The sequence below is a fragment of the Nansenia antarctica genome (genome assembly GCF_963989245.1).
Source record: "Nansenia antarctica genome assembly, chromosome: 5".
In the NCBI taxonomy this organism is placed as follows: Eukaryota; Metazoa; Chordata; class Actinopteri; order Argentiniformes; family Microstomatidae; genus Nansenia; species Nansenia antarctica.
Genome location: NC_137690.1, coordinates 72,698,542 through 72,711,041, shown reverse-complemented (window position 1 = coordinate 72,711,041; position 12,500 = coordinate 72,698,542). Strand labels below are relative to the sequence as shown.

Here is a 12,500-nt window from a genome sequence, read left to right as displayed (position 1 = left end):
GGTAGAACACCAGGGGAGGCTGGGGGAGGTAGAACACCAGGGGAGGCTGGGGGAGGTAGAACACCAGGGGAGGCTGGGGGAGGTAGAACACCAGGGGAGGCTGGGGGAGGTAGAACACCAGGGGAGGCTGGGGGAGGTAGAACACCAGGGGAGGCTGGCGGAGGTAGAACACCAGGGGAGGCTGGGGGAGGTAGAACACCAGGGGAGGCTGGGGGAGGTAGAACACCAGGGGAGGCTGGGGGAGGTAGAACACCAGGGGAGGCTGGGGGAGGTAGAACACCAGGGGAGGCTTGGGGAGGTAGAACACCAGGGGAGGCTGGTGGAGGTAGAACACCAGGGGAGGCTGGGGAAGGTAGAACACCAGGGGAGGCTGGCGGAGGTAGAACACCAGGGGAGGCTGGGGGAGGTAGAACACCAGGGGAGGCTGGGGGAGGTAGAACACCAGGGGAGGCTGGGGGAGGTAGAACACCAGGGGAGGCTGGCGGAGGTAGAACACCAGGGGAGGCTGGGGGAGGTAGAACACCAGGGGAGGCTGGTGGAGGTAGAACACCAGGGGAGGCTGGGGGAGGTAGAACACCAGGGGAGGCTGGGGGAGGTAGAACACCAGGGGAGGCTGGGGGAGGTAGAACACCAGGGGAGGCTGGGGGAGGCAGAACACCAGGGGAGGCTGGGGGAGGTAGAACACCAGGGGAGGCTGGGGGAGGTAGAACACCAGGGGAGGCTGGGGGAGGCAGAACACCAGGGGAGGCTGGGAGAGGTAGAACACCAGGGGAGGCTGGTGGAGGTAGAACACCAGGGGAGGCTGGGGGAGGTAGAACACCAGGGGAGGCTGGGGGAGGTAGAAGACCAGGGGAGGCTGGGGGAGGTAGAACACCAGGGGAGGCTGGGGGAGGTAGAACACCAGGGGAGGCTGGTGGAGGTAGAACACCAGGGGAGGCTGGGGGAGGCTAGTGGAGGTAGAACACCAGGGGAGGCTGGGGGAGGTAGAACACCAGGGGAGGCTGGGGGAGGTAGAACACCAGGGGAGGCTGGGGGAGGTAGAACACCAGGGGAGGCTGGTGGAGGTAGAACACCAGGGGAGGCTGGTGGAGGTAGAACACCAGGGGAGGCTGGGGGAGGTAGAACACCAGGGGGAGGCTGGTGGAGGTAGAACACCAGGGGAGGCTGGGGGAGGTAGAACACCAGGGGAGGCTGGGGGAGGTAGAACACCAGGGGAGGCTGGGGGAGGTAGAACACCAGGGGGAGGCTGGTGGAGGTAGAACACCAGGGGAGGCTGGTGGAGGTAGAACACCAGGGGAGGCTGGGGGAGGTAGAACACCAGGGGGAGGCTGGTGGAGGTAGAACACCAGGGGAGGCTGGGGGAGGTAGACATCGGAAGACGGGGGCTCATTGTAATGCATGGAACGGAATGAGAACCAGTATCAAACTGTCTCATTCCCGCTCCAATGAGCCCGTCCTCCGATTTCTACGTCCACCAGCCTCCCCTGGCCTAAATACATAGTCTGCTGGTCCTAGTGGATTTGGGCTTGCTTGCTTGCTTGATTTATTGGTCTAGATAACAAGGCTTTTGGCAGTAGGCTGCCTGTCTAGATGCTTGTCTAGATGTCAGGAGGAATCAGGGACAGGAAGGGTGACATCACCCCCAAAGAGACAAAGACAGGAAGTGGCATCAGGGGAGGCTGGTGGCGGTAGAAATCTGAGGACGGGTTGAGGAAAAGAATTAGACGTGTTTGGTACCGTCCACACAAGAGAAAGAAGGGCATTGGTACATTACATTTTACCGTTACATTTTTGGCGTTTAGCAGACGCCTTATTCCAAAGCGACTTACAATCAATACATTTTCGTAGCAGGAATAGTAATCTAGCTCAGGCCAGGGGCAGTCGTCGTGATAGAAGAAGAAAGAAAGATTTTTCTCTTCAATAGACACTGGAGAGGGGGTAGTAGATGACTCAGGGGAAACAGTACGGGGGGGTAGTAGATGTCTCAGGAGGAGCAGTTAAGGTGTAGCCTGAAGAGACGGAGGTCTTCAGTCTCCGACGGAAGATGGGGAGTGACTCTGCAGTTCTGACAGCCGTGGGAAGCTCATTCCACCAGCGGGGAGCCAGTGTAGTGGTACATACTGTAGAGTTCCATAGAGAAGGACTAGAGGTCAAGGGTTGACTAGCAGAGAATGAGTGAGCCAATCGGTTTCTAACGACTCTTCTCTCCCCCAGCCGACTGATCTTCCCGGGCGTGGTAACCTTGGTGATCGCCACCTTGACCTTTCCCCCTGGATTTGGCCAGTTCATGGCCGGAGAGGTCAGAGTTCAAACCGTCTTTAGCTTGTTGTTGTTTTGTTCGTCTGTGTGACACCGTTTTTAAAAACACCATCTTCGTTCACTGCAAGAAGTAAGATGAAATATATTAAATCCAACTGCACTAGTTTTAATATATCTTATCTTTTAGGATATCTCTTGGCAGATACTTTCCGTTATTTTTAGGTAATATTTCCCTCATTTTATTGCTTTTTTTCTTGTTCTCATTTTTTATGCTACTGCGATCTACTTTGCTCAGGTGAGGCTAGTGGAGGTAGAAATCGGAGGACAGGTTTATTCTAATGCACAGAACTAAACAAGGAACAGTTTGACAAAAATCGTTTTTTATATCTTTGCACTCGATCAAATTTCAGGACCCTCCTTTCATGACTTTTCCTAGATATGTGCATTCTACCACCCAGGACTCCTAAGGATCTCAGTGCTGCTGAGACAACCACACACAGCTTCACATGAATAATGTGTTTGTGTCTGACGCTCAAAATAGCCTTGTCAGTGCCAACGAGGTGTGTGTGTGTGTGTGTGTGTGTGTGTGTGTGTGAGAGAGAGGTGTGTGTGTGTAGGTGTGTGTTAGAGCAGCAACACCTGTGCGTGATGGCGTGCTCACCTTGAGGCGACAGGTGTGTGTCAGCAGCGCTGTGTGAACGCCTTGGTGACTCATTTAGCAGGCAAAGACGTTGCCAGCGTCAGAGACCTGAGAGCTCTATTGGGCTGATATGCTAGCAAAAAGGTACAGCACGATATTCTGGTGCTGTGCCAGTGAGAGCTTTATAAACAAGCAGAAGGATCTTGAAATCTATTCTGAACTATAGTCTATGGACCAGGAGAAACTTCAACCCATGGTTCAGAGTTGTTTAAACAGCCACTACTCACTTCGGCTAACTTTAGCCACCGCTATCAAAGATTCAATAGGAGTGATGGGCCTCAAAAAACAGCTCTCGAAAAATAGCTCTTGATTCATTTATCTATTGAAAGGATCCCCATTAGTTGATGGCCATAAATGTTTAGCCACAAATGTTTAAAATGTGTTTTTAATGAAAAGTATATACTGTGCTGTATGTTAGCTAGCATATCTGTACTATCAAACTGTCCAACATCTCTCATCTCTTCTTCTCATTCTTTCAATCTCCTCCTCTCCTCCTCTCTTTCTCTCCTCCCCTCCTCCCCTCCTCCTCCTCCTTTCCTCTCCCCTCCTTCTCTCCCCTCCTCCTCCTCCCCTCCCCTCTCCTCTCCTCCTATCCCTCCCCTTCTCTCCTCCCCTCCGCCCCTCCCCTCCTCCTCCTCCTCCTCTCCTCTCCTCTCCTCTCCTCCCCTCCTCCTCTCCCTCTCCTCCTCTCCTCTTCTCCTCTCCACTCCTCCTCCTCCTCTCCTCCTCCCCCAGCTCATGCCCAGAGAGGCCATCAACTCCCTGTTTGACAACTTCACGTGGACTAAGATCTCGGGGTCCACCCACCACCCCCCCGGCCTGGGGGCCTCGGCCGCCTGGCTGCACCCCGATGTCAGCGTCTTCATCATCCTCCTCCTCTTCTTTCTCAATAAGGTGACCCCTCCCGCGGCGGGGTGCAGCTCGTGAAAAAGCAAGGTCTCTGAAGCCTTTGAGTCTCGAGGGTGGGACAGTGAGGGTCAGGGGAGGCTGGTGGAGTTAGAAATCGGAGGGCATGGGTTGGAATGAGGAATGTTTGATACCTCTGATTTCTACCTCCAATCAGCCTCCCCCTTCATTATGGGATGTTTGGACTGGATTAAAACACTTCTGTGGATAAGAGTCATATGCTAGCTCTGGTTCACAGAAAGACCTAGAGGGAATGATATGCTAATTAGCCACATGTGGCCCTGAAACAGAGGCTGTATGTAATCAGGGGAGGCTGGTGGAGGTAGAAATCGGAGGACAGGCTTGTTGTGATGCACGGAACGGAATGCGGAATGTTATCAAACTCCCCTCCAGCCTCCACTCTCATTGTTTGATACCATTCCTTATAAAACATAGTGGAGAGTGAGGGTGAGGGGGCGGCTGTGGCTCAGGAGGTAGAGCCACCGTCTAATGATCGCAAGGTTGGTAGATCGGCGGTTCGAGCCCCGGCTGGCCACATGTCGAAGTGTCCTTGGGCAAGACACTGAACCCCAAACTGCTCCCAGTGAGCGGGCCGGCGCCTTGCATGGCAGCTTCCCGCCATTGTTGTGTGAATGGGTGAATGAGAGGCCGTTGTAAAGCACTTTGGATAAAGGCGCTATATAAGTGCATTTACCATTTACCATGAGGGTGAGTCTCTCTGATTTTCGTAATGAGAGGATTAGTGTGCTGTGTGAGAGTCACCTCCCACTGGGAAGACACAGGGTTAGCTGGCAGCTTGCATCTCGCCACCATAATACTCTTGATAATACACTACCGTTGAAGAGGGGGTGATTAAAAGACTAAAAGCGAGTTTAAAAAGACAGGTTTTCAGGGAGTTTTTTAATCAGTGCCATGTTGAAGTGTGATAGAATCCCCAGAGAGGGAGAGAGAATCTTTTACACCTACCTTTGCACAAACTATATTTTTTGTTATAGCCTCTATTTATACATCTGTATACAGTACACCATACTGTACATAGCTACCTTAACTGTACATAGCTACCTTAACTGTACATAGCTACCGTAACTGTACATAGCTACCTTAACTGTACATATCTACCTTAACTGTACATATCTACCTTACCTGTACATAGCTACCTTAACTGTACATAGATACCTTAACTGTACATATCTACCTTAACTGTATATATCTACCTTAACTGTACATAGCTACCTTAACTGTACATAGATACCTCAACTGTACATAGCTAGCTACCTTAACTGTACATACTGTATCTACCTTAACTGTACATATCTACCGTAACTGTATATATCTACCTTAACTGTACATAGCTCATAACTGTATATACCTAAACTACCATACTTGCCATACTGTAGCTATCATTGTCATGTTTTTATATCATGTTCTATATCACTATTTGCACTTCTGGTTAGATGCTAAACTGTGTTTAGTTGTCTGGTACTTGTAACTCTGAAATGACAATAAAGTTGAATCTAATCGAATCGAATGTAATCTAAATTCCTTCTGAATGGGAGTGTGTCTATGTTCTCACAGCCCAATGGTTCCACATTACTAAGTAATCTAACTAACCCTAACCCTAGCCCTAACCCTAGCCCGAGCCCACCTATGAAATATTAGAAATGTGGGACCATTCGGCTGTGGGAAGATAGGGATAAGTGACCCTTCTGAATGACTCTGCTAACTGTCTCTCCTTCCTCACAGTTCTGGATGTCTGCCGTTTCCACGACGATGCCCATCCCCTCTGGAGCCTTCATGCCTGTGTTCATACTGGGTAGGCACTGCGATTCAAACACAACTTTATTTATAAAACACATTTCACACACGGATGTAACACAATGCACTTTACAGGAATATTAATTAAAAATATATTAAAAGACAACAACAATATTAATAATAATAATAATAATAATGTCATAATAATGTCTACTTTATTGATACCTGAGTGGAAATGCCCCGACACAGCACACACACATACTGTACATTCACACACACTCACACACACACACACACAGCACACACACATACATACACACACACACACACACTCACACACACACACACACACACACACGCGCGCACACACACACACACACACACACACACACACACACACACAGCCCATTCTTAGTAAGATCTCTAGGTTCTATTGCACAGGATCAGCCCCTGGAGCAGGTAGGGGGTAAGTGCCTTGCCCAAAGGCACAATGGCAGCTGTGGTGGTGGTAGGACACCTTAGAGGGTGGAGGGTGGAGGGTGGCTGGCAGCCAAAACCAGGCTGGCAGGCTCCACCCTGAACACCAGCTCACACCTGAGGTGACAGAGGAGACAGAGGGGTAATGAGGGTGACAGTTTAACACCAAACTGGGAGTTAAACACCGTCACAGCAGAGAGCAAGAGAAGGCTTGTAGAGACTCATGATTCTTTTGTTTTGTACCTACTATAAGAGCCGCCCCGGGGGGTCAAATGACCATAGTCTTTATAATCGGAAGCTGCTATTTACACAAAATGACCACTAGTTGGCGCCGCTTGTAAATTAGCCTGCCTCCTACACAGAAAAAACTAGCAAAATAGCTTCATACTAGCTTATCCTGATGTGATTTGTGAAAATGTAAGGATACTGGGTGGTAGAACGCACATATCCAGGAAAAGTCATGAAAGGAGGGTCCTGAAATTTGATCGAGTGCAAAGATAATAACATTTTATTTTTCCTCATGGCTGATTAAGTGTTTAAATGATGAGCTTAAAGAACCAAATGACTATATAAGACAAAAAAAGCACCGTCGGTAAAGAGCAAGGCTGTGTTTATATCCACCTGTGTGTTTTATATATTAAAAACCCAGAGATGGAAAAACTCACGCCTGGTTTGAATACTGATTCTCACATTGTGTCTCGTTCAAAAGGTGACGCCCGGGTTTTTGTTAGACGAAGGAGCTTGAGGGAGGCATATTTAATATGCCGTGTTTATTTAGGAACGTGCGTAACGGAGGAGGGAATTTAAATCAGGGTAGCTTTCCCACGTCAGAGATATTCTGGGCTGAAACAATGACTTGCTAGACGCACCTCTAAGCGGGTGCGGTGGTGGTTTGAAGGTCAGGTGAACAATGAGAGTAGCGCAGACATCAGTTGGCCTACATACAAAGCGGGGGAATAAGTATTGAACACAACATCGACGTTTACACTTTATTACTCATAACTTTATTTACATATGGACTTTAATGTTTAGATTTTTTTGTCTGGATTTGTTTGAGTTAATACCATACAATGTCTGGTTGCACATTTCACTTGAATAGGCTAATTGGAAATCCGTTTACTGGACAAAATGTTGATGTGTTCAAAACTTATTTCCCCTTAAGACCTTTCTAAGACCTTTCTAAGACCTTTCTAAGACCTTTCTAAGAACTTTTCTAAGAACTTTTCTAAGACCTTTTCTAAGACCTTTTCTAAGACCTTTCTAAGACCTTTCTAAACATGACCTCACACCAGGGGAGGTAGAAATCGGAGGACGGACTGATTGAAATGCACAGAACGGAGCAAGGAACGGTACCAAACACACAATACGGTTATGAGCGAGTGTTTGTTAGCGTTCCTCATTCCGTTCCATGCATTACAATGAGCACCCCCGTCCTCTGATTTCTGCCTCCCCCTCTCTCCCCCCCTCCCTCTCCCCCTCCCTCCCCCCCTCCTACTCTCCCCCCTCCCTCCCCCAGGGGCGTCCTTCGGCAGGCTGGTGGGGGAGATCATGGCCGCCCTCTTCCCTCACGGCATCCTGTTTGACGGACACCTGTACCGCATCATCCCCGGAGGGTACGCTGTGATTGGTCAGTCTCCCTCTCCTGCCCCTCCCCCTCTCTCTCTGTCCTCCCTCTCCTCCTCTTCCTCTTCCTCTCCTCCACCTCTCTCCTCTCCTCCCCTTCCTCTTCCTCTCCTCTTCCTCCTCCTCTTCCTCTCCTCCCCCTCCTCTCCCTCTCCTCCCCTTCCTCTCCCTCTCCTCCACCTCTCTCCTCTCCTCCCCTTCCTCTTCCTCCTCCTCTTCCTCTCCTCCCCCTCCTCTCCCTCTCCTCCCCTTCCTCTCCTCCTCTCCCTCTCCTCCCCCTCCTCTCCCTCTCCTCCCCTTCCTCTCCCTCTCTCCCTCTCCTCCTCTTCCTCTTCCTCTCCCTCTCCTCCCTTCCTCTCCCTCTCTCCCTCTCCTCCTCTCCTCCTCTTCCTCTTCCTCTCCTCCCCCTCCTCTCCCTCTCCTCCCCTTCCTCTCCCTCTCCTCCCCTTCCTCTCCTCCTCTCCCTCTCCTCCCCCTCCTCTCCCTCTCCTCCCCTTCCTCTCCCTCTCTCCCTCTCCTCCTCTTCCTCTTCCTCTCCCTCTCCTCCCCTTCCTCTCCTCCTCTCCCTCTCATCCCCTTCCTCTCCTCCTCTACCTCTCCTCCCCCTCCTCTCCCTCTCCTCCCCTTCCTCTCCCTCTCTCCCTCTCTTCCTCTTCCTCTTCCTCTCCCTCTCCTCCCCCTCCTCTCCCTCTCCTCCCCTTCCTCTCCCTCTCTCCTTCTCCTCCTCTTCCTCTTCATCTCCTCCTCCTCTCCCTCTCCTCCCCTTCCTCTCCCTCTCCTTCCCCTTCCTCTTCCTCTCCTCCTTCCCCCTCTTCTTCCCTCTCTTCTTCCCTCTCCTCCCCCGTCCCCCCTCTCTCTCTACCCTTACTTTCTCCTCCCTCTCCTCTCCTTCCTCTCCTCCCCTTCCTGTCTCCCTCTCCTCCTCCTTTCTCTCCTCACCTTCCACCTTCTCCTCCCTCCTTCCCCTCTTCCCTCCTCCCCCCTCCCTCCCTCCTTGAAGTCCCCCTACCTGTGATAGTAAAATGTCACTCTCTCTCCCCTCCCCTCCTCTCTCCCTCCCCCCCCTCATCCTCCTCTCTCTCCTGTCCTCTGTCATCTCACTGACCCATAAACCTACTATTCCTTCAACTCATCCATCTTCCTCCCTGTTGCCCTACAAACCCCCCTCCCTCCCTCCCTCCCTCCTCTCCTCTTTTAGCTCCCTCTCCATCCACCTTTTACCCTTTCTTCCCCTCTCTATTCCCAAGTGTCCATCCCTCCATCCATCATCCTGCCCTCCGACCTCCGTCTCTCTCTGTCTCTCTCTCTGTGAGGTAGAGCATCTGTTCGCCAGGGGAGGCTGGCGAAGGTAGAAATCGGAGGACAGGCTCGTTGTGACGCGTGGAACGGTGTTGCTTCCATCCCACGCATCACAATGAGCCCGTCCTCCGATTTCTACCTCCGCCAGCCTCCCCTGCTACTAACCCTCTGTCTAGCCCCCCCCCCACTGTGTATACTATACTGTATATCCCCTCTTTCACTTCCTACTTCATCCCTCTCTCTCTCGCCCTCCTACCCATCACCAATCCTTCTTTTTCACCCCCCACTCCCCCCTTGCACATTCTCTTATATATTTCTCTCCCTCCCCTGCCTCTTTCTTGCCTCCTCCCCTTCCCCGCCCCTGCCTCCCTCCTCTCTCCTCCCTTCCCTCCTCCCTCTCCCCCTCCCCCCTCCCCTTCCCTCCCCCCTCTCTCCCCTCCCTTCCCTCCCCCCTGCCTCTCCCTGCCTTGCCCCCTCTCCCCCCTGCCTCCCTCCCTCCCTCTCCCGCCTCTCTCCCCTCCCTTCCCTCCTCCCCTCTCCCCCTTTCCCTCCTCCCCCCCTCTCCCCTCCCCTCTCCCCCCCACCTTCCTTCTTCCTCCCCCCAGGTGCGGCAGCGTTAACCGGTGCCGTGACCCACACCGTGTCCACGGCGGTGATCTGCTTCGAGCTGACGGGGCAGATCAGCCACATCCTGCCCATGATGGTGGCCGTGATCCTGGCCAACATGGTGGCCCAGGGCCTGCAGCCCTCGCTGTACGACTCCATCATACAGGTCAAGAAGCTGCCCTACCTGCCCGAGCTGGGCTTCGGACACATCAGGTGGGTGTGGGGGAGCGGGAGGGGGGGGGGGGGGGGGGAGAGGAGAGGGGGAGGGAGGGAGGGAGAGAGAGAGAGAGAGAGATGGCGGCCATTTTGAGTTTTTTTTTTTCAGCATCCGAAAATAGTTTTTTCGGAGCTAAAATAAATTCTGATCGTGAGTGATGTGAGTGAATGATCTCCCTTCCTCTATCTCCCCTCCTCTATCTCTCTCCCTCTCTCCCTCTCTCTCACTCTCTCACTCTCTCTCCCTCTCTCCCTCACCCTCTCTCTCTCTCCCTCACTCTCTCTCCCCCTCTCTCTCTCCCTCACCCTCTCTCTCTTTCCCTCCCTCCCTCTCCCTCCCTCTCCCTCCCTCTCTCTCTCCCTCCCTCTCCCTCTCCCTCCCTCTCCCTCCCTCTCCCTCCCCCTCTCCCTCTCCCTCCCTCTCCCTCTCTCCCTCTCCCTCTCCCTCTCCCTCCCTCTCCCTCTCCCTCTCCCTCTCCCTCTCCCTCCCTCTCCCTCCCTCTCCCTCTCACCCTCCCTCCCTCCCTCCCTCCCTCTCCCAGCCAGTATAACATCTTTGTGGAGGACATCATGGTGAGAAAGGTGAAGTTTGTGTCGTCGGTGTCGACCTACAGAGAGCTGATGCACCTGCTGGACTCCACCGGGCTCAGAACTATCCCGCTGGTCGACTCCAAAGGTACACACCTACTTCTCGTAGGAGGGGGAGAGGGAGAGAGGGAGGGAGAGAGGGAGAGAGAGAGAGAGAGGGAGAGAGGGAGAGAGAGAGGGAGGGAGAGAGAGAGAGAGAGAGAGAGGGAGAGGGAGGGAGGGAGAGAGAGAGAGGGAGAGAGAGAGAGAGGGAGGGAGAGAGAGAGAGAGGGAGGGAGATAGAGAGATACCTACTACGTGACGTTAGAATTATAAGGTTCTATCTCCATTTTTGGTTAAAATTGAGTTTTTTACATAATCTGATCCATTAGGTGTTTATTAATGCCTGTGTGGTGTCATTTTTAAAATGTAAAAAATGTTTAGTCAGTAATTAATAAAATACAAAGGTTCCATCTCACAAAACATAATGGAATGTAAAGACTTTGACGCTCAATATCTCTGAACTACCCTAAACGGAGATAGAACCGTATAATTCTAAGGTCACGACTTCTCGTTCTTCTTACAAGCTCGTCACACTAGGTTACTGTGGCGGGCGGCTGTGTCTCAGGAGGTAGAGTCGGCGTCTAATGATCGCAAGGTTGGCAGATCATGTGTGTGTGAATGGGTGAATGAGAGGCCGTTTGTAGCGCTTTGTAAAATAAGGCGATATACAAGTCAGTCTATTTACCATTTATCATTACCGTAATCCTAGGGAGGGTGGAGGGTGGGCGGAGGTAGAAATCGGAGGACGGGGCTCATTGTAATGCATTGTATCCAATAAAAATAGACTAGGGTGGTCAAGTAGTGGTGGTCAAGTGGATAGTGAGTTGGATTGGTGACTGGAAGGTTGTGAGTTCAAATCCCAGCCTGAGGAGGGCAGGCTAATTTACAAGCGGCCAACTAGTGGTCGTTGTGTGTAAATAGCAGCTTCCCGTTGTAAAGATTACAGTCATTTCACCCCCGAGGCTCTTGACCCCCGAGGCTCTTATAGTAGGTAAAACAATACTGGTGGAGGTCAGAGAAGCCAGGATGCTTCTGGATGTTTCCAGACAGGCAGGTCCTTAGGACGGCTATACTGGTCTGCCAGGACCCCTCCTCTCCAGAGGCAGTTAGAGGACTAAAAGACGTCATGTTTCCTTCTTCCTGCCTGGCGTGTTAATATTAATATGCTTAACGGCTGACAGCACTCTGGCTGTGGTCTTGTCGTCGTCCCCTGCACGTTTTGCACACTTGCACTTTTTGTACTGGTATGATTATGAACTTTGCAATTTTATCGTATCGATTATTGTATTGATCTTGAACCTTGGGACAGGAAGGAGGAAGGTGTTTCATAGCGTTCCCTCCCTGCATGACAATGACCCTGGCCTCCCATTTCTACCTCCGCCAGCCTCCACGCTTGTACTAAGCACATCTTACGGTTACATTTCATCAAATCGCCAAACTAGAAACGGTACCCAACTCCAGATCCCCCAAAACAAGAACAGCAAGATACAAAACATCACCCATCCCATTCTGTACAGACCTCCTGAATGACACATCGTGAGCTTAGAATGATAAGGTATTATGACATCACGTGAGCTTAGAATGATAAGGTATTATGACATCACGTGAGCTTAGAATTCTAAGGTTCTATCTCCGTTTAGGGTAGTTCAGAGATATTGAGCGTCAAAGTTTTTACATTCCATTATGTTTTGTGAGATGGAACCTTTGTATTTTATTAATTACTAACTCAACATTTTCAACATTTTAAAAATAACACCACACAGGCGTTAATAAACACCTAGTGGATCAGATTATGTAAAAAACTCATTTCTTTTAGAAAAATGGTGATAGAACCTTATAATTCTAACGTCCCGAAATAACATAGGATGAACGTTTTAGCCTTACCCACCACCGCCATAGACTGTGTTGATAAATACTCGAGATTCACTAAGTTATTACCACTGTTTTTATCCAATATTGTGTTATATTATGTTATTTTATTATATTTTATTTAAATTTGCGTTGTACCTGTTACAATGACAATAAAGAT

At 50.9% G+C, this 12,500-nt stretch overlaps 1 protein-coding gene across 1 annotated transcript in view; it reads left to right on the top strand.

Moving 5' to 3' along the window:
• The window catches only part of LOC308158351 (chloride channel protein 1-like), a gene marked incomplete at both ends in the record, with an annotated part of 36,111 nt that overhangs the window by 18,765 nt on the left and 4,846 nt on the right, over nucleotides 1-12,500 (top strand). The window contains 6 exon segments of the mRNA XM_080531942.1: nucleotides 2,215-2,299; nucleotides 3,695-3,853; nucleotides 5,609-5,678; nucleotides 7,614-7,724; nucleotides 9,625-9,838; nucleotides 10,384-10,534. Coding sequence (XP_080388068.1) covers nucleotides 2,215-2,299; nucleotides 3,695-3,853; nucleotides 5,609-5,678; nucleotides 7,614-7,724; nucleotides 9,625-9,838; nucleotides 10,384-10,534 — 790 coding nt within the window.